The sequence below is a fragment of the Phyllostomus hastatus genome, unplaced genomic scaffold (genome assembly GCF_019186645.2).
Source record: "Phyllostomus hastatus isolate PE091 unplaced genomic scaffold, TTU_PhHast_1.1 phas_contig_495, whole genome shotgun sequence".
In the NCBI taxonomy this organism is placed as follows: domain Eukaryota; kingdom Metazoa; phylum Chordata; class Mammalia; order Chiroptera; family Phyllostomidae; genus Phyllostomus; species Phyllostomus hastatus.
Window position 1 is genome coordinate 8,397,260 of NW_025333895.1, and position 20,000 is coordinate 8,417,259.

Below are 20,000 nucleotides of genomic sequence, written 5' to 3' on the forward strand. Positions count from 1 at the left end.
GGACGGACCCGCGTCCGGAAGTGCGCGTGCCGGCCCGGCGGGGCTGGTAAACAATGCCGAGCCGCACGGCAGAAAAGGTGCATCCGACTACAGTCCTTTAAGAAATGGAAGAAACAGGCAAACGCCACCACGCGGTCCGTCGCCCCTCCAGGCCGGGGCGTTGGCGTCCGCCGGGTCTCCAGACCTCTCGCCGACACGCCCCCGCCCCCGGGCTTCAGTCCCCCCCGCGCCCCAGCCCAGCGGTCCTCGCAGGCCGCCAGACTCGTTCTCCTGCCCCTGCTCTGACCCGCGCCGTGACGGCCCCGCGTGTGACAGCCCCATCGCCGCCGCCGCCGCTCCAGGGCGCGGGGCCGGGCCCCGGGGGCCCTCCCCGTTCTCACCCGGGCTGGGGGTGCGCTGGGGCGGACGAGGAGGGGTGGGCGGGGCCGCGGGCGCCTCCATCCCCACCCCCTGTACTGCAGCGCCCCTCGGCGCCCCCGCCGTAATTCCCGCCCCCCACCCCCTCACCTCCTGCCCGCGCGCCCCCTCCTCAGTCCTCCTTTCCCCTTCCCCTCTCCCGCGCGTCTCCTCCCCTCCCTCCTCCTCGCGCGCCCCCGCAGTGTCCCCTCCCTCCGGCCGCCGGCGGAAGCGCGCGCCCTCGCGGAGACGCGGCGGGCGGCGGGAGCGTGGCCGTTGCGGGCCGGCCCGCAGGGCTGAGGGCGAGCGGAGCCGGGCCCGCGCACCGGCCCGGCGCCCACCATGCGGCGGTTGCGGCGCCTGGCGCACCTGGTGCTCTTCTGCCCCTTCTCCAAGGTCCTGCAGGTAGGCGCGCCGCGGCCCGGTGCCCACCCCGCGCGCCCTCCGTGCTCGTGCGGCGGCCGGGCGGAAGGCGTCCAGCCCTGGGAGGGGGCTGGGTGGGGGGGGCCGGGCCGGATTCGGGACGCAGGGTGCGTGGCCGCGGGGGCAGCTGGGAGGCCGTTGCTGGGGCGAGCGGAGGGGCCCGGCGGCGCCCGAGCTGCGCCCCTGCCCCCAGCGCTGAAGAAGGCCCCACCCCCTCTTGGGCTGGACCTTGATCCCCCGGGGCCTAAAAACCCTCCAAAAAGCCCCTCTTTCCTCTACTTAAAGATAAGGTTGTTTTTTCTGTTGTGGAAAACTTGGGGCACAGAAATACCCCAAGGACATACATAACCTCTCTCTGGGTCATCCCCTCTCTCCCTCCGCCAGCCGGTGTCCTCTGACCCCACGTTGACCTTGCCCGAGCCGCGTTTTTGCCAGGGTCCTCCGTCCGCAGGGCAGGCCCAGGCTGCCTTGGGTGCCACCTGCGGGGGGGGGGCTGTCACTTCTGGCTTGGGTGACAAGCCAGGCCCTCTCAGAGTCTGAGAGCATCCTGCCCCGGTCGCCTCGCATTCGGTGACTGTGATGCCCACAGCGCGGCCCTGACCGGAGCCTTCCGGGGGCCAGGGCGGGAGGGTTCCTGCAGGGTGGCGGCTGGGGACTGTGTGGGCTGTGCGTCTGTGCTGGACGCCCTCCCTGCTTGCCCCCTGCCTCAGGGTGGGTGGTGCTCGCCCAGCTCTGGGCAGGTGGGGAGCTGAAGGGCCCGAGGTGCCCCCTCCACGGGGGAGGGGGAGTGTGCCCTGGCCCCCAGCGCTGCTGGAAGGCCTTGAGCCTTGCAGGGTGGCCAGCAGCGGCCAGGGGGCTGGAGACAGGCTGGAGAGGGGCTCCAGGGGGTTCCCGTGGTCTGAGCCCTGCCCTGCCCCCACAGAGTGGTGGGACTCACTCTGAACCTCAGTTTCCCCGCCCGTGCACGAGGGAGCCAGCCGGCAGGCCCAGGTCCTTGTGCTGGTACTGCCCCCTGAGCAGCCCTCCTTGCCCCCACTAGCGGCCCTGCCCCGGGAGGAAGGCCCGCCTGTGCCAGTGGCCTTCAGGGGCTGCCCCTGGAGGACGTGCCCACCAAGATGAGGACCTGGGGGTCGGCCAGACTTAGCTAGGTGGCCTCGGGGTACCTGAAGGGCCACCAGGCAGAGGCCTGGAGGGCGTGGGGGTTGGGGAGCCTTCTGCGTCTGGGGCCCCCTGCAGGCAGGCTCCTGCTCCTGCAACCACCCTGCGCAGCCTGGCCCACCCCAGGGTGCCCACCCCGCCCAGTCCAGACTGCCCTCTGGACCCCCAGGACCCCTGTGGCGCTGAAGGCTCACCCCGACCCCGCCTGCTGCCCCCACCACCACCACCAGCTTGGGGTGCGGTCCTCACCCGCCGGATGTCCTGGACCCTGTCTTGCCACAGCCCTCCCCAGCTCGCCCGCACGCACCCCTCCCCACGCCGTTTCTCTGCTTTCCTGTTTTCCCTCGCGAGCCAATCGGACGGAAACAGGCGCAGTGGCCAGGGCAGATGGGCCTGCGGCCCCACCCCGTCGTGCCACTCCAGCCCTCACTTCGCCCGTGGTCGCTGGGCCCTGCCTCCCCCCCCAACCCCGTTCTCGGGGCCCTGCCCCCGCAGCCCCTCCCGGCGCGGCCCGCCCGTGAGTGGGTGACAGGAAGTGAGCCCCTGCCTCTCCCGGACGCGCCACACACAGCTGCCGCCGTCCTTGGTGGGGAGTGGTGGCAGCCCCCAGGCCCCCGTCCTGGCCGACCAGGACGCAGGGAGGGCTGCTGCCCGGCCCACGCAGGGTGTGGCGTGGCGGTGGCGCCTCCTTCGGGGACAGGCCGTCCTGGGCCCTGGGGCCCCGCCGCTGTTCCGGGACGGCAGCCTGCAAGGCCTGCGACTTGCCAGGACCGGGGGTGGGGACGGGAGGTGGTGCCCCCGAATCGCGTGGGGGGCTGCGTGGGAGACGCACCCCCTGCCCACCTGCTGTGGCTCTGGGGCCCTCAGGCCCTGTGCCCCCACGTGTCACCGGGGGCAGCTGCCAGCGGGGCCGAGCCCTGCAGGGACACGGCTCCCGGCCACCCGGACGCCCGGGGCCGAGCCTGGGGCGGCGAGGCCGGGGCTGCCTGTCTTACTTGTCGTGGCAGACCACACACAACACGACATCACTCTCTGGACTTGCCCACGGCTCAGGGCACGGCTCAGCGGCAGCAGGGACAGTCCCACCGCTGTGCAGCCGCCGCCGCCGCCACCGTCCTCTCCAGGACGGTCCGTCTTCCCACACGGACGCTCGGTCCCCGTGGAACCCCCACTCCCACCCGTCCCCCAACCCCGGCCCCACCGTCTGTCTCTGGATCTCTCCCCAGGGACCTCGTGTGAGTGGGACCCCACAGGGCTCGTCCCTCTGTGACCGGCTTACTCCACGCGGCACCTGCACCCCAGGGCCCCTCTCCGCTGTAGCAGGAGTCAGGGTTTCCTGCCTTTTCGGGGCGGGGTGAGGTCCCACTGCCCGGAGGGGCCGCGCTGTCTGTCCAGGCCTGTGTCCACGGTCCCCGCTTTGGCCGTTGGGAACACACTGCCGGCACCGCGGGCCCTGCCCTCTGCCCTCTGCCCTCTGCCCCGGCGGTCTCCCAGGCCCGTCCTCCCGGCTGGCCCGGCCCCGGGCGCGGCAGCGGCCCCCGCCGCGGAGGGCAGAGTGCGTGGCCGCCCCCACACAGAGGCTCCCTGTCCTGAAATGAGGGCAAGACAGGGGTGGTTTGTGAAAAGTGTTTTCGTTCAGCAAAATACAGAGCCGACCACCCTGGCTCACCCCATTCTGAAACGGGCTTTGCCCGCCTGTGTATTTAGAAGTCTGGGCGCCCGTTCCCCCCCACCCCCCCGCCGCCAGGATGGCTGCCCTGAGTGCGGCGGGGACTGACAGAGACCCCGCAGCGCTCCTGGGTGGGGGGCAGCTCTGGACGCCGGGCGGTGGCAGGGCTGACGCGAGCCCCGGAGGGGCTGGGGCATGCGCCTGGAATGTGGCGCCCCCCCTCACGCGCCGCCTCCCCCCGCCGCAGGGCCGGCTCCCAGGCCTCAGGGTCAAGTACGTCTTCCTGGTCTGGCTGGGCGTCTTCGCGGGCAGCTGGCTGGTGTACGTGAACTACTCGTCCTACGTGGAGCTCTGCCGCGGGCACATCTGCCAGGCGGTCATCGTGAGTGTCCCCTGGGGCCTGGGGCGGGGTGTGCTGCTGGGCGCTCTGTGTGTTGTCCCCCCCTCCAGTGCTGGCCCCCGGGCAGGCCCGGCCCTTCCTCAGAGGCCCCGGGGGTGGGCTTTCGGGGGGCTCCTCCGGCTGGGGGTCGGGGAGACGGGGGCAGCCGCGGCGGGAGGAGGGCGGGGCTGTGGGGAGGCCGCCGCCAGCACCCCGGAGAGCACAACTGGCTGGCCAGCAGCCAGGGATGGACAGAGAGGCAGACACCAGATGTTCCAGAGGGCGACGGGAATGGACAGAAGCTGGGGACCTCGAGGGCCCCTCCTGGGGACAGGGAGCCGTCAGAGGAGGTGGCAGGGTGCTGCCACGGTCTGTGGCCAAGGGGAGACCTGGGCTTTGAACATGCCTGCACCTGTCCCGCTGCACTGGCCCGGAGGCCCGGAGGCCGGGAGACCCGGAGGCCCTGCCGCGCTGGAAGGAGAGGGGCCCGTCCTGGGCTCTGGGCGGTGACCGCAGCCAGCCCAGGAAGCCTCGGGCCGGCCTGTTGTGGCCAGGGTCCTTCGGGGCTGAATTCGGGGAAGTCTAGAGATGGTGGCGGGGAGGAGCCTGGGGGTCCGGACGGGACTTGCAGTGACCCCAGGTTCTCGGGTTGCTGGCTGAGCACCTCCCGGGGCCCAGGGAGCACCGGGCGCCGAGCACACACCCTCGTGCTGGGGTTGGGGGCGGGGCCTTCGGGCCTGCCCTCTGTTCTGGGACTTGAGTTCACTCCAGGTGAGCTCACGGGTGGCCGGCGGGGCCGGGCCCCTCACCGTCTAGGGGCTGGGGGTGCACAGGGCAGAGGTCGGAGTGGAGACGGAGATACAGCCTCGGCCTCTGGGCGGGGCTGGGGGGCCCAGGGGGGCTGGGCAGCCCAGGGCGACGCAGGCGGCCAGCCGAAGGCTGTGGGGAGCCGATGGGGGACATGCCCTCTTGCCAGGGGGCAACAGCAGCCCCCATTTTCTCACGTAGCCTGGCCGGGGCAGCGGGCCCTCCTGAGGCCCGTCCCCAGGTCTCTGGGGACACCTCCTTTTCCAGAGGCCACCGGCCTGCGCTGTCGGGGGCTATCACCAGCCTCACGGGGGTCCCACAGCTTGTTCTGTCGGGCCAGGCGTGGGGGCGGGGCCCGGCGTCAGGGAGGAGGTGCTCACAGGCCTCTGGGTGCTGGGCCGGGCGAGGATCACTGATGTGACCTGCTCTGAGCGTGGTAAGCCAGAGGCCAGCCTGGGGTCGGGGGGCAGAGCAGTCCCCCCTGGGCGGCGGGGGGAGCTCCCTGCAGGGGGTGGGACGGAGGAGGGAGTGCTTGGTTTTCTGTTTTGCTTCCTGTCCTGAGGATTGGCCCCCACGGCGCAGGCGCCTCCCTCCCGGTTCCCCTCCTCCGAGTCCAGGGCTCGGTCCTGTTTCAGGCCCCCGCCCCCCACCCTCCTCTGCTCTGGGGCGGCGCTGTGCCTGCCGCCCCTGTCCCCAGGCCTGGCTCGCCCGGGCCCGGCCTCCACGGCAACCAGAAGAGCATCTGGGATTCTTCCAGAGTGACCTCCCTCCAGAGGGGAGGGCTGACCCTGCTGTGTCCTGGCCGCCACGGTCCTGCCCTGGGCAGCCCAGCCCGAAGGGGCAGGGGCAGCCGCTGCTCTGGAGCGGACAGGAGTGCTGCCGAGAGCCCCTCCTGGGGCGGGGGGCGGTCGCAGGGGGCAGCCCGCCCGCAGCATGGCTGCATCACACACTTACGGGCTCTGCTGCTCCTGCGGCCGCCACCAGGGCCGCGCCACACCAGGGAGGGTGGGCACGGCCTCCGAGGAGCCGGCAGCTTTCTGACCCAGTGGGCCTGAGGCCCCGCCCCCTGGGCCAGGCCGTGTGGCGGGAGCCGCCTAGTCACTGGCTGCAGCGTCCCGGGGCCCCTCTCACAGGTGCTGTGGCCTGGGAGCCAGGGAGCCCCCGGCAGACAGGACGAGGGCTCCGGCTGCCAGCCTGGGGGTGCAGCATGTGCGGGGTGGGGGAGGGCTCCAGCGGCTGGTGACCCCAGGCCCCTTCCTGGCGTGCCCCCCTCCCCAGTGTGACCAGTACCGGAAGGGCATCATCTCGGGCCCCCTGTGCCGGGACCTGTGCAGCCTACATGCGCTGGAGTGGAGGACGTGCCTCTCGGCCGCCCCGGGCCGGCAGGTGAGCCGGCGGGCCCAGTGGGGCCGGGGGCTCAGGGGCACGGTGGGAGGCACCCCCCACACAGATGGCCCTCGTGACCCATCCAGGTGTACAGCGGGCTGTGGCAGGGCAAGGAGGTGACCATCAAGTGCGGCATTGAGGAGGGCCTGGACCCCAAGGCCGGGCCAGAGGCGGCGCCCCGGCGGGAGCTGGTGCTGTTCGACAAGCCCACCCGGGGCACCTCGATCAAGGAGTTCCGGGAGATGACCCTGAGCTTCCTCAAGGTCAGCCGGCTCTGCCCGGGGCTGTGCCCAGGTCACGCCCAGCGGCATGTGCCCAGGGCAGGGGTGGGCCGGGCGGGGGGCCCCAGCTCCAAGCGGAGCCTCGCCCAGGACTGCCCGCTGCCCCATGTGCGTGGGGAGGGGGTGCGGCAGGAGTGGGGTGAGAGCGGGGGAGCGGGCAGCTGACCTGTCCCCCCCACCCCAGGCCCACGGGGACAGTCCCTCAGAGCAGCTCCAGGACAGACGCGGCTGGGTGGGCCGTGAGGGTGGGCTTCGGGGAGGTGGGGTCGGGGGGTCCCACGGGCAGCCCTCCCAGCCGGCACCCGGGGGTCCGGCAGGGCCCCCGCCGGCGCCAGCCCTGAAGCCACCGTCTCCCTTTCCTTCGGCCCCGCACGTCAGGCGAACCTGGGGGACCTGCCTTCCCTGCCCGCGCTGGCCGGCCAGGTCCTGCTCATGGCGGACTTCAACAAGGACAGCCGGGTGTCGCTGGCCGAGGCCAAGTCGGTGTGGGCCCTGCTGCAGCAGAATGAGTTCCTGCTGCTGCTGTCCCTGCGGGGCCGGGGCCATGCCGCCCAGCTGCTGGGCTACTGCGGGGACCTCTACGTCACCGAGGGCGTGCCGCACGCCGCCCGGCCCGGCGCCCCGCTCCCGCCCCTGCTGCGCCCGCTGCTGCCGGCCGCCGTGCACCGGGCCCTGCAGCAGTGGCTGGGGCCCGCGTGGCCCTGGCGGGCGAGGATCGCCATTGGCCTGCTGGAGTTCGTGGAGGAGCTGTTCCACGGCGCCCACGGCACCTTCTACATGTGCGACACCACGCTGGCCAATGTGGGCTACACGGCCCAGCACGACTTCAGGATGGCCGACCTGCAGCAGGTGGCGCCCGAGGCCGCCGTGCGCCGCTTCCTGCGCGGCCGCCGCTGCGAGCGCAGCGCCGACTGCACCTACGGGCGCGACTGCCGGGCGCCCTGCGACAAGCTCATGCGCCGGTGCAAGGGCGACCTGCTGCAGCCCAACCTGGCCAAGGCGTGCGCACTGCTGCGGGACTACCTGCTGCCCGGCGCGCCCCCCGGCCTGCGGGAGGAGCTGGGCCGGCAGCTGCGCGCCTGCACCACGCTGAGCGGGCTGGCCAGCCAGGTGGAGGCGCACCACTCGCTGGTGCTGAGCCACCTCAAGTCGCTGCTGTGGAAGGAGATCTCCGACAGCAAGTTCTCCTGACGGCGCGGCCGGGACTCGCGGCCCGGGGGGCCGGGCCCCCTCCCGCACCGGGGCCCTGCAGCCGCCCTCGGCCTCTTCACCCCGTCACCCGCTGGAGGAGGGCCCGGCTGCAGGGGCTGGGCACCCGATTGGAGGCTGCTCCGCTGCGCCCCGCCAAGACAGACAGGCCGGGCGGCTGGCAGGGGGGCTGGCAGGGGGAGGGCAGGACCGAGGACCGGGAGTCTGACCAAGGGCTGGCCGAGGGGACCCGCCCAGGCCAAGTTGGGTTTTGTTACTTTCAGGAACATTTGATGTGAATAAACAGCTCTTCTGTGAGTGCTCTGGAGGTCCGCTCACCCCCGTCCCCCTGCCCCCCAGAGCCCCGCACCGGCAGCAGCCTGGGTGCGGAGTGGGGGCTGCCCTCGCCTCCCGCACAGCCTCCCTCCCGCACAAGGCAGTGCGGACTCCCAGGCACGGGTCGGGGGGCCTCCGCGGGCCGGCCCGGAGCCAATGCCTTAGATCCCCAGAGCCCCCTGGGGCGATGAACGGGGACGAGGGGCGGGTGGGGACGGGATGCTGGACGCTGACCGTCTTTCCTGGTCCCTGAAGTCCCGGGGACGAGCCGTGCAGCGCGGGCCTGGCCCGGCGGGAGGGGTGGTCTAGCAGCCAGCGGCGAACCGAGGTCCGAACCACGGTCCGTCTCCTCCCGCAAAGCTCGCTGCTCAGAACGCAGGCCCCCGCCCCGGGGACCCTTCAGCTGGTTTTGGTGAAGCGCCAGGTGTGACCCTGGGGGGAGGCCGTGCACCCCGGGGCCTCTGACACCCCTTCCCCATGGGGGGCCCCACGAGCCAGAACACACCTTCCTCACGCTCCAGACTCAGCCTGTGGGGGGTGGGGGGAATGCAGGTCACAGGTTCGATGCCCTGAACGGGGGGGTGGCTTGGGGGCGAGTGAGAGGCAACTGATCGATGTTTCCCTCCCTCCCTCTCCAAATAAATGAAATCTGAAGAGAAAAAGAATAGTTGGTCCAAGACCAGTTTAGTCTCAAGCTTTGCCAACACACAAATACTTTCCCTGAAGAAGGCATTCATCAATTCCTTTTAACATATCTTGGGTAAAACATGTTCCAAAATTTCAACCGCACACCCATTACAGGTCAAAATACTTCTCTCCCACCCAGATGCCCCGCCCCGGGAGAGAATTCAAGGGCAGTTTTGGATGGCGGGCTGTGGGCAGGCAGCCACCTCTGCCTGCCAGGGTCACGGCTGACTTGCTCGACATGAACTTGAACTGTGCGGGTCCACTTAGATGTGGCTTTCAGTAGATGACGTTGGAAGAGTTTTGATCTGCAACAACTTGGAAAAACTCACAGACCACGTAGCCCAGACGTGTCAAGAAAAATCAAGAGAAAGGCGTGTCATGGACACACAAAACTGAGTGTGTTATTCTACCTGGACGGGCTCTCGTGGCTCCGTGCACCTGCCGCTGGGGTCAGGGTGACCCTGTGAACCCCGGGCGACACCGGCGCCTGCCCACGGCATCACCGGCGGTGCCGCGGGCGCTGCCACGCAGCCGAGGAGCCTGGAAGCCCCAACAGCCGAACTGCTGGACACTTGACCCTCTCCACGGTCAACCCAGCGGACGGGCCAGCGAGGAAGTCCGCGAAGCCCTGGCTGCAGCCACCGCCTGCGTGCACCAGCGGCACAGGAGCCTCACACCCTTGGGGGAGCCCTTAACCCCGAACTGAAACTACAGCTCTCGAGCAGAGTGGCATGGCCACGAGGTGCACCCCCAGACCAACACTTGGGGACACAGCCAGGTTGTCACGTGACGACTCAGAGCAGCAGGGTCTGAAGCGGAACTGACCTCCAGCAAAGGGTGGTCTGGACATGTGTAAAGAGGTTTTAAGAAATGTCAAGATAACGCGTTCCCAGACGCCACCGGGAAAGTCAGAGGAAGGACGTCCGCACGCACAGGTTCTGACGCGGTCAACCCCCCACCCGCCCAGGGGCACAGAGGACATTACTGGTCGGGCACAGCAACCGCAGGACTCGGGCCGGAGGGCAGGAGGGGACAGGCGTTTCGGGCAGATGCTGCCGGGCCCCGAGCAGGGCTGCCCTCTGACAAAGCTGCTCACCCCGGGGGACCGACGCCGGCCACCAGCCTCAGGGGGCACGAGGGGCCTGGACGCCAGGAACCCTCTCGGGATTGCCCCTGCCGCTGCCGTGTCCCCGAGGTCAGAAGGACCTGGCCGGCACAGGGGTGCCTCTCAGAGCCCAGCACGGGACAGGTGCCCCGGCTGCCCGGACCCTGGGGTACCACCGTGCAGGTACACCTCTAACTCGGCCTCTGGGCCAGGGTCGTAAGGACCCTCGGGGGCTCCGTGGAAGGGAACCTGGACAGCACAGCGTGGAGTCTGGGAACACGCACTATTGTCAGGGACAGAGAACTTTCTAGAAACATTGTCAGAGAAACAAACATGCAAGTTGGAAACGACTGAGCTTCTCTGTCACATCCCCTGCCCACTGCCCCCACCCCCACCCCAGCACTGGCCTCAGTGAGGATCCTGTGCAGTGACCAGCTGGCCGGTGTGTGTGTGTGCGTGTGCACATACATGCGTGCTGTCTGCATGTAAGGCGAGGACTGCACCACGCCCGCCCAGGGAGGCGCCGTGCGCAGGACGGGTGTGGACACGGACAGCCTGTCCTTCCGCAGCTGTCAGTACGTGAAATCACGATGAGCTGCGTCACCGCTCAGGGGCCGCCCCCCATAACCGGGGCTGCCTGTCGCCACAGGGAAGTTCTCTCTCACACACACGGCAACCATTCTCCCAAGCTCACACTACGAATGGCTGACACCGTGCCCAGGGTTTTGTGACATCCATTCACTAGAGGCTTGTTGTTTGTACGCTGTAAACAGAAGGTGCTACTTTATTGCATGGATCCCACACACAGGACTGCAGGGGGCCCAGCCCCCGCCCGCCCCAGCAGCAGTGGAGCACAGCTGCCCCCAGCTCTCCAACATGCCCAGACCGGCGGCCCCGACAGTCACGCCGGCCGCTGTGACGTGTGTGGGCAGCATCCTCCTGGCTCTCCGCTCTCCCCTCCGCCAGGGACGGTGCCCGGGTGCGTCCAGTGGGGCCCCATCCGTAGACAAAACAGCAGCCGCTTGCCGGGCCATCCCAGCATCACGCCCGGCGCCGGACCACAGCCCTCTCGGCTCACCCAGCAGAAGGTTCCTGGAATGCAAACACGTGGCTACCAAGGTCGCCCCAGCTCCCTCTTCTGCCCCCTCCCCTCGCCGCCCACTTCCCGGTGGGACCCCCGGCAAAAGTCACACACTCAGCCTCGTGAAAGTTCAAACCCAAAAAGCAGCTCTCGGCTGAGAATGCACCCGCTCAGCCACAGCGAGCCTGTGTCCAGAGCCGGGTTCCAGTCCCGGTCACCGCGGGGACGGCCCGCTCTGCACCCCACACCCCACTGGGCTCCCGGGTGGACGTGACCGACCCCCTCTCTAGTCAGCAGGCCCACTAATTCCTGCTGCTCCGTATCACCCCGCAGACGAGCCGCGGAAACCCCGTGCCTAACTCGAGGACAGGCGGGCAGGACCCACGGCCGCTCAGCGGCGGCAGGAATGGCCAGGAGTCCGGCCCCTCCCCAAACGTGCTCCAGGTCACACGTCCCTGGCCGGCAGCAGCAGCGGGCAGGGCCCTCCCGCAGAGCAGGGCCGCGCCATCTCGGAGGCAGCTGCCCCCGCCCCGTGACAAACCCAGCCAGGCCGCTCTGAACCCCCCAGACTGGCAGGGCCACAGCCCTCTGCTGTCCTCAAGCACCGAGTTCCCGGGCCATTTGTCACACGGCGATCAGTGACCGACACATCATCTAACAGGTGAGGTGACTGAGGTCAGCTGACAGCCCCCCTGCCCGCCTGTGCACCGACTCTGCTCCCCGCGGGGTGGGCTCCCCTCCCCCCGCAGGCCTGGGGCCGCCCCGAGCTCCCAGCACACGGCGCAGGCCGGGGGCGGGGCCGAGGGGCCGAGGGTGAGCACCCCACCGAGCGCCCCTTCGGGGGCAGCCCCTCTCAAGGCCCAAGGTCCCCTGGCTCTGCTTAGCTGGTGGCCCCGACTCCTCCCCCACATGAGGACAACCCCACCCCGGCCAGTGTGGCTCGGGGGGGCTGGGCGGACTCCCGCAGACCGAAAGGTCGTCGGTCTGGTTCTCGGCCAGAAGCAACTAACTGACTGATGTCTTTCTCCTTTCCTTCTCCTCTTTGTAGAAAAATAAAATCTTAAAAAAAGAAAAAAAAAAATTCTGTACGTGGCCCCTCCCAGATTCTGGCGAACCAGCGTCCCCAGGGAGGGTGCGAGTCCTCTGACCCCCGCCCCCACCCAACCCCCTGTCCTAAAGGGGTCCTGGGGTGACGGAGCCCACGCCCGCATGCACCCCACCACCCAGCCGGCCCCTGGACCTGAGAAAGGGACGGAGACGCGTGACTGGCCCGGCACCTGCGCTGCCCTGACCCCTGGACGAGCCCCAGGGAAACGCCCCGCAGAGCCAGACCACACGCGGCCGGTTCCTGATGTGGTTCCTCGGCCGCAGCACGGTGGACACCTGCGGTCTTCCCCTGCCCCCGCCCCCCCCACAGCGCCCGGCCTCTGCCCAGGAGGGAGCCTCAGACAGTGCCGTGTCCTGGGAGGGCCCCCAAGTCGCCCTGGGGGGGAACCACCGGTGAATGGCCTTTGTTCGGCCCTCACGCCCCCTTGTTCTAGGAAACAGAGGCAAGACGCCCCCTCCGATTTTAGCCTGAAAACAAGGAGGCCCAGGCCGGGCAGACGGGTGGCTGGAGCATGGCCCCAACACGCCGAGGTCGTGGGTTCACTCCCCAGTCAGGGCACGTACAAAAAGCAACCAGGGAATATATCCTGAAGTGGAACAAAGAATCCATGGCTCTCTCTCTCTCAAGTCAAAATAAAACACAGAAAGCGTGGGGTTCCTCACCCTGGGCACGTGGCCTGAGGTCTTGCTTGTGCGGCTGCGACAGCACTGGGCTCTCCACCTGCAGGGGACAAAGACAGCTTGGTGACACCCGCCATCCCAGCGGGGCTGCCGAGAGCGCCCCCCACCCCAGTGCCCTGGTTGGGGCCACCGTGCAGTGCAGAGTCAGTCAGCCCGCCGAGGGGTTCCCCGTGGGCCCCGACTTCCGACTCACCAACAGTCAGAAGCCAGGAGCGAACCTCGGGCTCCCCCACCCTCGGCCCCAACAGCCCAAACCTCTCCCGCCCCTTCGAGTGCTCCGCCCCCTCTCAACAGCCCCTGCAGTGGGGGCATTTGTGTGCCAGGTGGCTCCTGCCGGCCCACCCAGGGCCCTGCAGCCCAGTGAGGGGTGCGCACTCCTGTACAGGCTCTCAGCCCGGGAAGCACGGCACACCTGCCCAAGACGACCGCTGAGGGGCCCGAACCTCCCTTCCAGGGAGGAGACCCCCTCTCCCGGCCGTCCCACCGGGCCCAGAGGTTGCCAGGTGCGTGCCCGCATGCATGAGTCCTCATCACGCCGCAGGTCTCACCTGGGGTTCCCAGCTGCCTGCGAGCGCCCCTAGGGTTGGGCCGCCCGCTGGCCAGGTGCCCTCAGGACTGTCAGGCTACAAACCATTCTTAGTGCCCACGGTTCTGAGCACTGAGCGTAGAAATAGCCACTTCCTCTCTGCCCTGGCGTCACAGGTGCAGCACAGCAGCCGCGTCTGTGGTGCTGGCGTGTCTGCACCTGCAGGGCAGCCGTCTGTCCCCGCCAACTGCCCAGGGCCAGGGCCCCAGGCCTGTACCTGCTGCCCCCACTCAGTGGGGCCTAGAAGGGCCCCAGCTGACACGGGCACCACGGTGCCGCCCAGAGACTTCCGCACCTTCCCTCCCCGCGGTGAGGAGGGTCACATCCAAGTGCCCAAGACCAGAGGGGAGGGAGGGTGGCGACCCAGGAGCTGAGCCGCACTCCCAACTCCCTCCACCCTCCCGTGCCCCCTTCCCACCTTCCATCCTCCCCCAGGCTCTCTGGTGGTTCTGGCTGCAGTCTGAACAGCTACCCGAGAATGCTTCCTGACAGTAAGGGGCGCTCAGGTCCCCTCCAGGTCGGCCCCACGCCTACTCACCTGTCCGGCTCATCCCCGCGCTGGCGGCGGGCTCCTACCTCCTGCCGTCAGACGCGTGACCACCTCGTGACCCGGACGGCCGAGAGCTGGGAAAGAATCGGAAGCTTTCACTGGCGGGCCCTAGGCCCCCAGAACACCAGGGGCCCGCGCCCGCGGCGCCGAGTGTCAGACCATCAATCATCCGGGCGCTCACGCCAGAACGCTGGACGTAGACAGGCCTCTCTGCTCTCTGCCACCTAACGACACAAATGTGACACGGCAGCCACATCTGCAACGCCTCTAGGGGCAGTGTGCGGGACGGTCACTCCCGGTCTCCGTCCCCACGGCCACTGAGGACGGCGCCCAGAAAGGGCTTCACGTGCAGGCTGCATGCACCTCAGGGGACCACGTGCTGCGGCGCCAACCTGCCACCCGCCCCCGCCCCCGGGAGGGCGCCCTCCCGGGAGCTCAGCTTCCAGCAGGCGAACTCCCCAGGGAAAGGGAAAACCCAGCCCACGAGAATCCTACAAGTCCGGAAAATGCACGTCGCCCGGCCAGGGCTTTGCTGCGTTTGGTCCGCAAGGCGACCCTGCCACCAGGCCTCTGGAGCACCGCACACCGTTACCCTCCCCGCGGCTCCTGGCTCAGCCCCGGCGTGGAGATGAAGGTCACGACGCAGTGGGATCGGACGGAAGCCAAGGCGACCCCCGGCCCGCCTGGGATCCACCGCGGACCCCCGGTGACCCGGGCACCAGGCACCGCGCCGGCCTGCAGCAGTCACACCGACGGCCATTCGGAAGTCGCCTAGCCAGCAGGGAGTCAGCCCACCTTGCGCCGCGTGGGTGCACGGGGGCGACGGCTCTCTCGCCGTCCCCGCCTCTTCTCCACGGGGCGCGCCCCCCCTGGAGTCCACAGGCGCCTCCGCTCCTCCGCCCAGCAAGGCCCCGGCGCGGCGTGGCAATGTGGCGGGTGGGCGCCGCCGGGGCCACGACCATCGCGGCCACGCTGGGACACCATGGACACCCCAACCTCCGCCGCCCGGAAAGAGCGCGCGGCCGCGCGCCGTGATTTTTATACGGCGGATGGCGGCCCGCGAGGGTCAAGCCGCGCCCGCCCGAGGCCGCACCGCAGCGCCCTCTAGCGGGCCCGTTCTCTCCCGTGCCGCCGGCCGGGCCTCCGCCACTCCCGCCCGCGCGAGCGGCTCAGGTCCCCGCCGGCGAGCCCGGCGCAGCCCTGGCCCTCCTCCCGCAGGGTGGGACCTGCCTGCCGTGGGTAGCGGAACGGCGCGGGCCGGCCGGACTGTGCAAAGCGCTTAGAGCGGTGCTTGCTCTCCGCCGTGTCCAACGGGTCACCGCCCCGGCCCCGCGGTGTGCCCCGACCTGGGGCCCGTTCCCTGCGCGCTGCCCCAGCTCCCATCCGGGTCAGGGCGCGGGCAAGACTCGTCCGCCGAATGCGACAGTGAGGGGAATAACGGGTCCATGGTTCTCTCTCCTTCTCCCCACCCCCGGCCCTCTCTCTTCCTCTCTCTCTAAATAAAAACAAAGAAACAAAAAACCCAGAATGAGCCCTGGCTGGCGTAGCTCAGTGGATTGAGCGCAGCCTGCGAACCAAAGTGTCGCAGGTTCGATTCCCAGTCAGGGTACATGCCTGGGTTGCAGGCCATGACCCCCAGCAACCCTACATTGATGTCTCTCTCTCTCTGTCTCTGTCTCTGTCTCTGTCTCTCTCTCCCCTTCTCTCTTCCCTCTGTAAAAAAACAAAAAACCAGAATGAGACTCCTGTGCCCACACTACAATGGGCCGAATAAAGCCCCTGACAGCACCACACGTTGTAAGGAGGAGGAGCCCCCGGCCTCGGCCTCGCACGCAGGGATTCGGGGTCGCCTTTGAAAACTGGGGTCGCGTCTCTGGAAGGCAGACCCACACCTCCAGGACCCACCACCGCCCCTCTGGGGACTCGGGCCCCGTAAGGTGAGCTTGCCAGCCTTGGCACAGGTGAGCCCACGTGTCTGACACCCATGGGTGGTGGTGGATGGAGAAGTCGGCTGGGTTATGCACTGGGTTCCGCGCAAGTAACGCCTCTTTTCATTACAAAGTCGTAAGCGTGTCATTCTGAAACGTAACATCACACTCAAGCAGGCCGGATGACGTTTCAGGTGGGACGTTCAGATTAAAACTGTGAATTACACCCACGTTAAGACCCTGCCAACCACACTCAAGCAGGCCTTACTTCTGCCGGGCCCTGTATTTTTTACAATTTATTTTTAGTGCGCATCTCACCCAGTCTGCCGCGTCTTAGGGTCCCAGTGGACCCTCCAAACCTCCAGACCTCGTTCCTGGGGCGGAGCTGAGGGACCGGAGAACCGCGTCCCCGTGCAGCATCACCCTGTCCCCACCGGCGGCCCAGGGCACCGCCCCCCGCCCTCCCCAGCACAGGTGGTTTTGACTTTTGGTTTTTGACAGCTCAGCCATTCTTCCATGTGTAGAGAGGGGTGTTGCCTGTGACCTGAGTTTTCCTAGCGATCAGCGCTGCAGAGAGCCGCTTTCTGGGCTTGCTGGCCGGTCCGGTGCGTCCTCGGAGACAGTGCCACCCAGGCCTGTGCCAGGTTTCCAGCTGGGCCAGTGTGCGGTTGCCGCTCGGCCGCGGGAGTTGCTCGTATGTCCAGGTGTTAAGTCCCACGTTCAGGTGTTAAGTCCCTTCAGACCGGCGACCTCCAGATACTTTCTCCCTGCACTGTCACCCCCTCTGCGTCCCGCTGCGCACGAGTCTCCGTGTCGTCAACTCCAGTTTGCGTATTTCCCCTCTGCGCCGCCGGTGCTTTTGGCGCCCTTCCCAGGAAATGCTCCCCACGCCCACCCTCCACCCCCTGCCCTGCTCCCCAGGCTTTCTCTAGGAGTCTCATCGTTTTCGGTCTCACGTTTAATCTTTAACTCATTCTGAGTTAATGTTTGTACACGGTGGGCATAACAATGTTGTACAGAAGTGTGACAGCTGTAGACACGCTGACTGGCGAGGGTGTGCGGTTCTCACAAGTGGAATGAAAGAAGCCAGACGCTACGAAACAGGCTGTGTGATTTCATTTGGTTAACTAAGGGAAATTAACTCAGAAGCAAGAATACGGGTCCCCGTGGGGGACAGAGGGCAGTGACCGATGGGGCGCCCCGAGGGGGCCCCGCCCGTGATGTCTCCTGTGGGTGCGGGTGGCCGCCGGGCTCCCTGGGGTAATCCGGGCGTCCCGTGAATGTGCTGTGCTGTGCACCTTGCGGGCGGAACCAGAGGACGACAGCCGTTCCTTCTGGTCGGTCCGAGGCCAGACGGCAGTGGCCGGTGCCAGACCCTGGACTGCACGTGCTGCCTCTGACCTCGTCCTTTCTCAGGGGCCCGGGCCACGTGACCAACTCTCCGGGTGTCAGTCTCCTCATCTGTGAAATGGGTAGACTGTGGGGCCTCTCTCGTGGTTAGTGGGCAGACCGGCTCCTCGCTGGCCCATGGCCGGACCTCCGTGGGCCGTGGCCCTTCCCTCTGCAGGCGGGAGGAGCAGGCGGGGGGCTCTCCAGGTCCGAGAGGAGGGCCAGAGCCCAGCTGATGCCCAGAGCAGGGGGGCGTCCGATGCCTGGGCTCCCCCACCGCCCCCCTGCCCCACCACCTCAAATCCTGCCCGTCTGTAAACACAGGCCAGCGAACCTGTCGTCTCCAGCAGGTTGGTCCTGGTATCTACGGCCACATTCTGGGGTCGGAGGGTGACATCATCAAAAGCCAGACACACTTTTCCAGTCTGATCCCAACTCCGACCCAAAGCACCAAACCTGGGCGTGGGGGCGGGGGGCGGCGGTGCCGGGATCACGGGCCATTTCCGTGTTTTTCACGGTAGTCTGAGCACTCCCGAATACCGTGCAGTAAATGTGCCCCTGAACCAGGCCAAGGTCCGTGCACGGCCTCATCGCGGCGTGTTCACACATCTCCTGAAACAAACAGGGGGCCTGGTAGTTCCAGGGAGGCCTGGGCCAGGACCCGGAACCGGAGAGGAAAACAGCGCCCTGGCGGGGAGCGCCGTTTTTCCCCAGCACCACGGGGACTTCGGTGGGGGGGGACCCCGCTCTGCTGCTGTTTCTGCGTGTCTCTCACATCTTCCCTCAATTCCAGTTGTCTTTTTTAAAGATTTTTAAAGATTTTACAGAGAAGGGAGGGAGAGAGAAACATCAGTGTGTGGTTGCCTCTCATACACCCCCTACTGGGGACCTGGCCTACAACCCAGGCCTGTGCCCTGACTGGGAATGGAACCGCCAACCCTTTGGTTCACAGGCTGGCGCTCAGTCCACTGAGCCACACCGACCAGGGCTACGCCAGTTCTTTTTCCAGCTGAAATGGATACAGTGTTTTTTCTTTCTTTTCTTTTTTTTTAAGATTTCACTTACTTATTTTTTAGAGACACGGGAAGGGAGGGAGGAAACACTGATATGGGAGAGAAACACTGTTGGCTTGCCTCTCCCGCGCCCCCACCCCAGGCCTGTGCCCTGACCAGGAGTGGAAGCTTTGCTGCACCACTAGCCAGGGCAATGGTGTTTTGTTACAATGTGTCACCTTATTAGTAACTCCCAGGTCAAAGAAATGAGAATAAAAAAATAAAAGGTTTCCTGCTAGTTGTTTCAAGTTTCTGAAACTAGACCAGACCGGACCCACCTGGGGTTCTGGCCCCTGGTGCCGGCCGTGTCGCCCCCAGCAGAGCACGGCTAGAGGATTGGGACGGGCCCCTCGAGTCCCTCTCCTCCTCCCAGGAGCAGGGAGACGACGCCCGCCTCCCCGGGCAGCGAGCAGCCCTCACGGGGTCTGGGGCCCCGGAGTCTCCTGCTCCGACGGCCCGGAGCAGTGAGCACGTCTCAGACGTGACATCATCACGGGCCTTGGAGATCCCAACCGCAGGACCCTTGACACCAGACTTGGAAACCGGGGGGTGGGGGGGGCCAGTCTCCCCTACAACTTTTCCTTTTTGCCATGTAGCGATTTTAAAGTGGGGTGATTTCACACAGAATCCAGGATTCCCGATTGCTTTTGGAAGGAAGCTCGGGCGGTGCCGAGGGGGCCCCCAGGCGGTGCCAGCTGGTGCTGTGCAAGGACGGCAGTCCCCTCAGCCACCTCAAGAGCGTGCCTGGTCTTCAGCCCTCTCGGCGGCATGGACCTCGGGCGCGAGACTTGGGACCCTGCTCAGCGCGAGCTCTCCGTGCCGGGCCACCGGAGCGACCTGGGAGAAGTGTCCTTGGTGCGGTCACACGACTCGTGACGTTGTCCTGTGAGCCTGGACGTGAGGGTGGCGCGTTGTTAGCAAGGGGGTCTCTAAGGCGAGTTCCGCCCACAGCTGAGCTTGGGTCTTTGCATCCCTCCAGAGAAGGGGGGTGCTGGAGAGGCTGGGGGAGCGGGAACCCCCAGGATCCCAGGGACACTCATTCCCAAAGCAGACCACACGGGAGGGTTGAGGCCTGGGGGAGGGGCAGCCTCTGCCTCGGTTTCCCAACTGTCCCGTGAGGGTTGCCTAGGGAACGGCCCCGGCTCAGTGTGAACACGCCAGGGCTCTCCCCCATGGTGGGTGGCGGGGGCGCCCTTGGGGGCGCGCAGAGCTCCCTCGTGGACACAGGTGGAGTCTGGCCTTGTGTCCACGGTCTGACGCACGCATGGCCTTGCTTCGCCGCGTGCATGCACTCCCCCAGAGGTGTCACCCAACAGGCTGGTCCCAAGTGTCCCCGTCCGGGCCACCTGCTCGGTGACCCCCTCATCTGCTGGGGCGTTTGAAGAATTCCTGGACCCACAGGGGCCTCGGCATGTGCGCTGCGGGGTGACTGCTGTCCTGAGGGCGGCCCTCCCATCTCAGCACCGCCAGTGCACAGCAGAGGCCGTGGCTGGGGCTCCTGGGGTTCCTGGGGCAGCCCAGACCGACCTCCGGGCCCGAGGGAGCCCCGCCTCCCACCCACCCACCCTCTGAGCTGGGCTCGGGGGGCCGTGGAGCCTTTGCCCCGGGTCCCGGCCTCCGTCGGAGGTCTGCGTGTTCGCTTCCTGATGGAGGAGGTGCAGGTACTTGAGACAAGCCGGAGACGCCGTCCCCTCGGGGAAGGGACACAGACCCTCCCCCCGGCTACCCTGCAGGGGACGGAGCTGGTCCCTGTCACCACAGGGAGCGCCACACTGCCGCCACTGCTCCGCCCCTGTCTGGACACCTGTGGG

At 67.7% G+C, this 20,000-nt stretch overlaps 1 protein-coding gene and 2 non-coding genes across 3 annotated transcripts; 1 reads left to right on the plus strand and 2 right to left on the minus strand.

The window, feature by feature from the left end:
- Positions 1-620: 620 nt before the first annotated feature.
- DIPK1B (divergent protein kinase domain 1B) lies at positions 621-8,005 on the plus strand. The gene is made up of 5 exons (XM_045846210.1): positions 621-801; positions 3,894-4,028; positions 6,111-6,218; positions 6,305-6,481; positions 6,878-8,005. The coding sequence occupies exons 1-5, from the start codon at positions 739-741 to the stop codon at positions 7,688-7,690; spliced, it is 1,296 nt and encodes a 431-aa protein (XP_045702166.1). The 5' UTR covers positions 621-738; the 3' UTR covers positions 7,691-8,005.
- A 5,292-nt stretch (positions 8,006-13,297) lies between these two features.
- Positions 13,298-13,441, minus strand: LOC123823620. The gene has a single exon (XR_006786557.1). It is a non-coding gene; the product is annotated as a small nucleolar RNA SNORA43 (small nucleolar RNA).
- Positions 13,442-13,969: 528 nt separating this feature from the next.
- On the minus strand, positions 13,970-14,098 carry LOC123823623. Its single transcript, XR_006786560.1, has one exon. It is a non-coding gene; the product is annotated as a small nucleolar RNA SNORA17 (small nucleolar RNA).
- Positions 14,099-20,000: the final 5,902 nt, after the last annotated feature.

Excerpts from the sequence above, each read along its gene's own strand:
- DIPK1B (XM_045846210.1), top strand. The coding sequence starts at position 739 with ATGCGGCGGTTGCGGCGCCTGGCGCACCTGGTGCTCTTCTGCCCCTTC. Across the intron at positions 802-3,893 it reads CCTTCTCCAAGGTCCTGCAG|GGCCGGCTCCCAGGCCTCAG; the intron begins GTAGGCGCGCCG and ends CCCCCGCCGCAG. Across the intron at positions 4,029-6,110 it reads ACATCTGCCAGGCGGTCATC|TGTGACCAGTACCGGAAGGG; the intron begins GTGAGTGTCCCC and ends CCCCCTCCCCAG.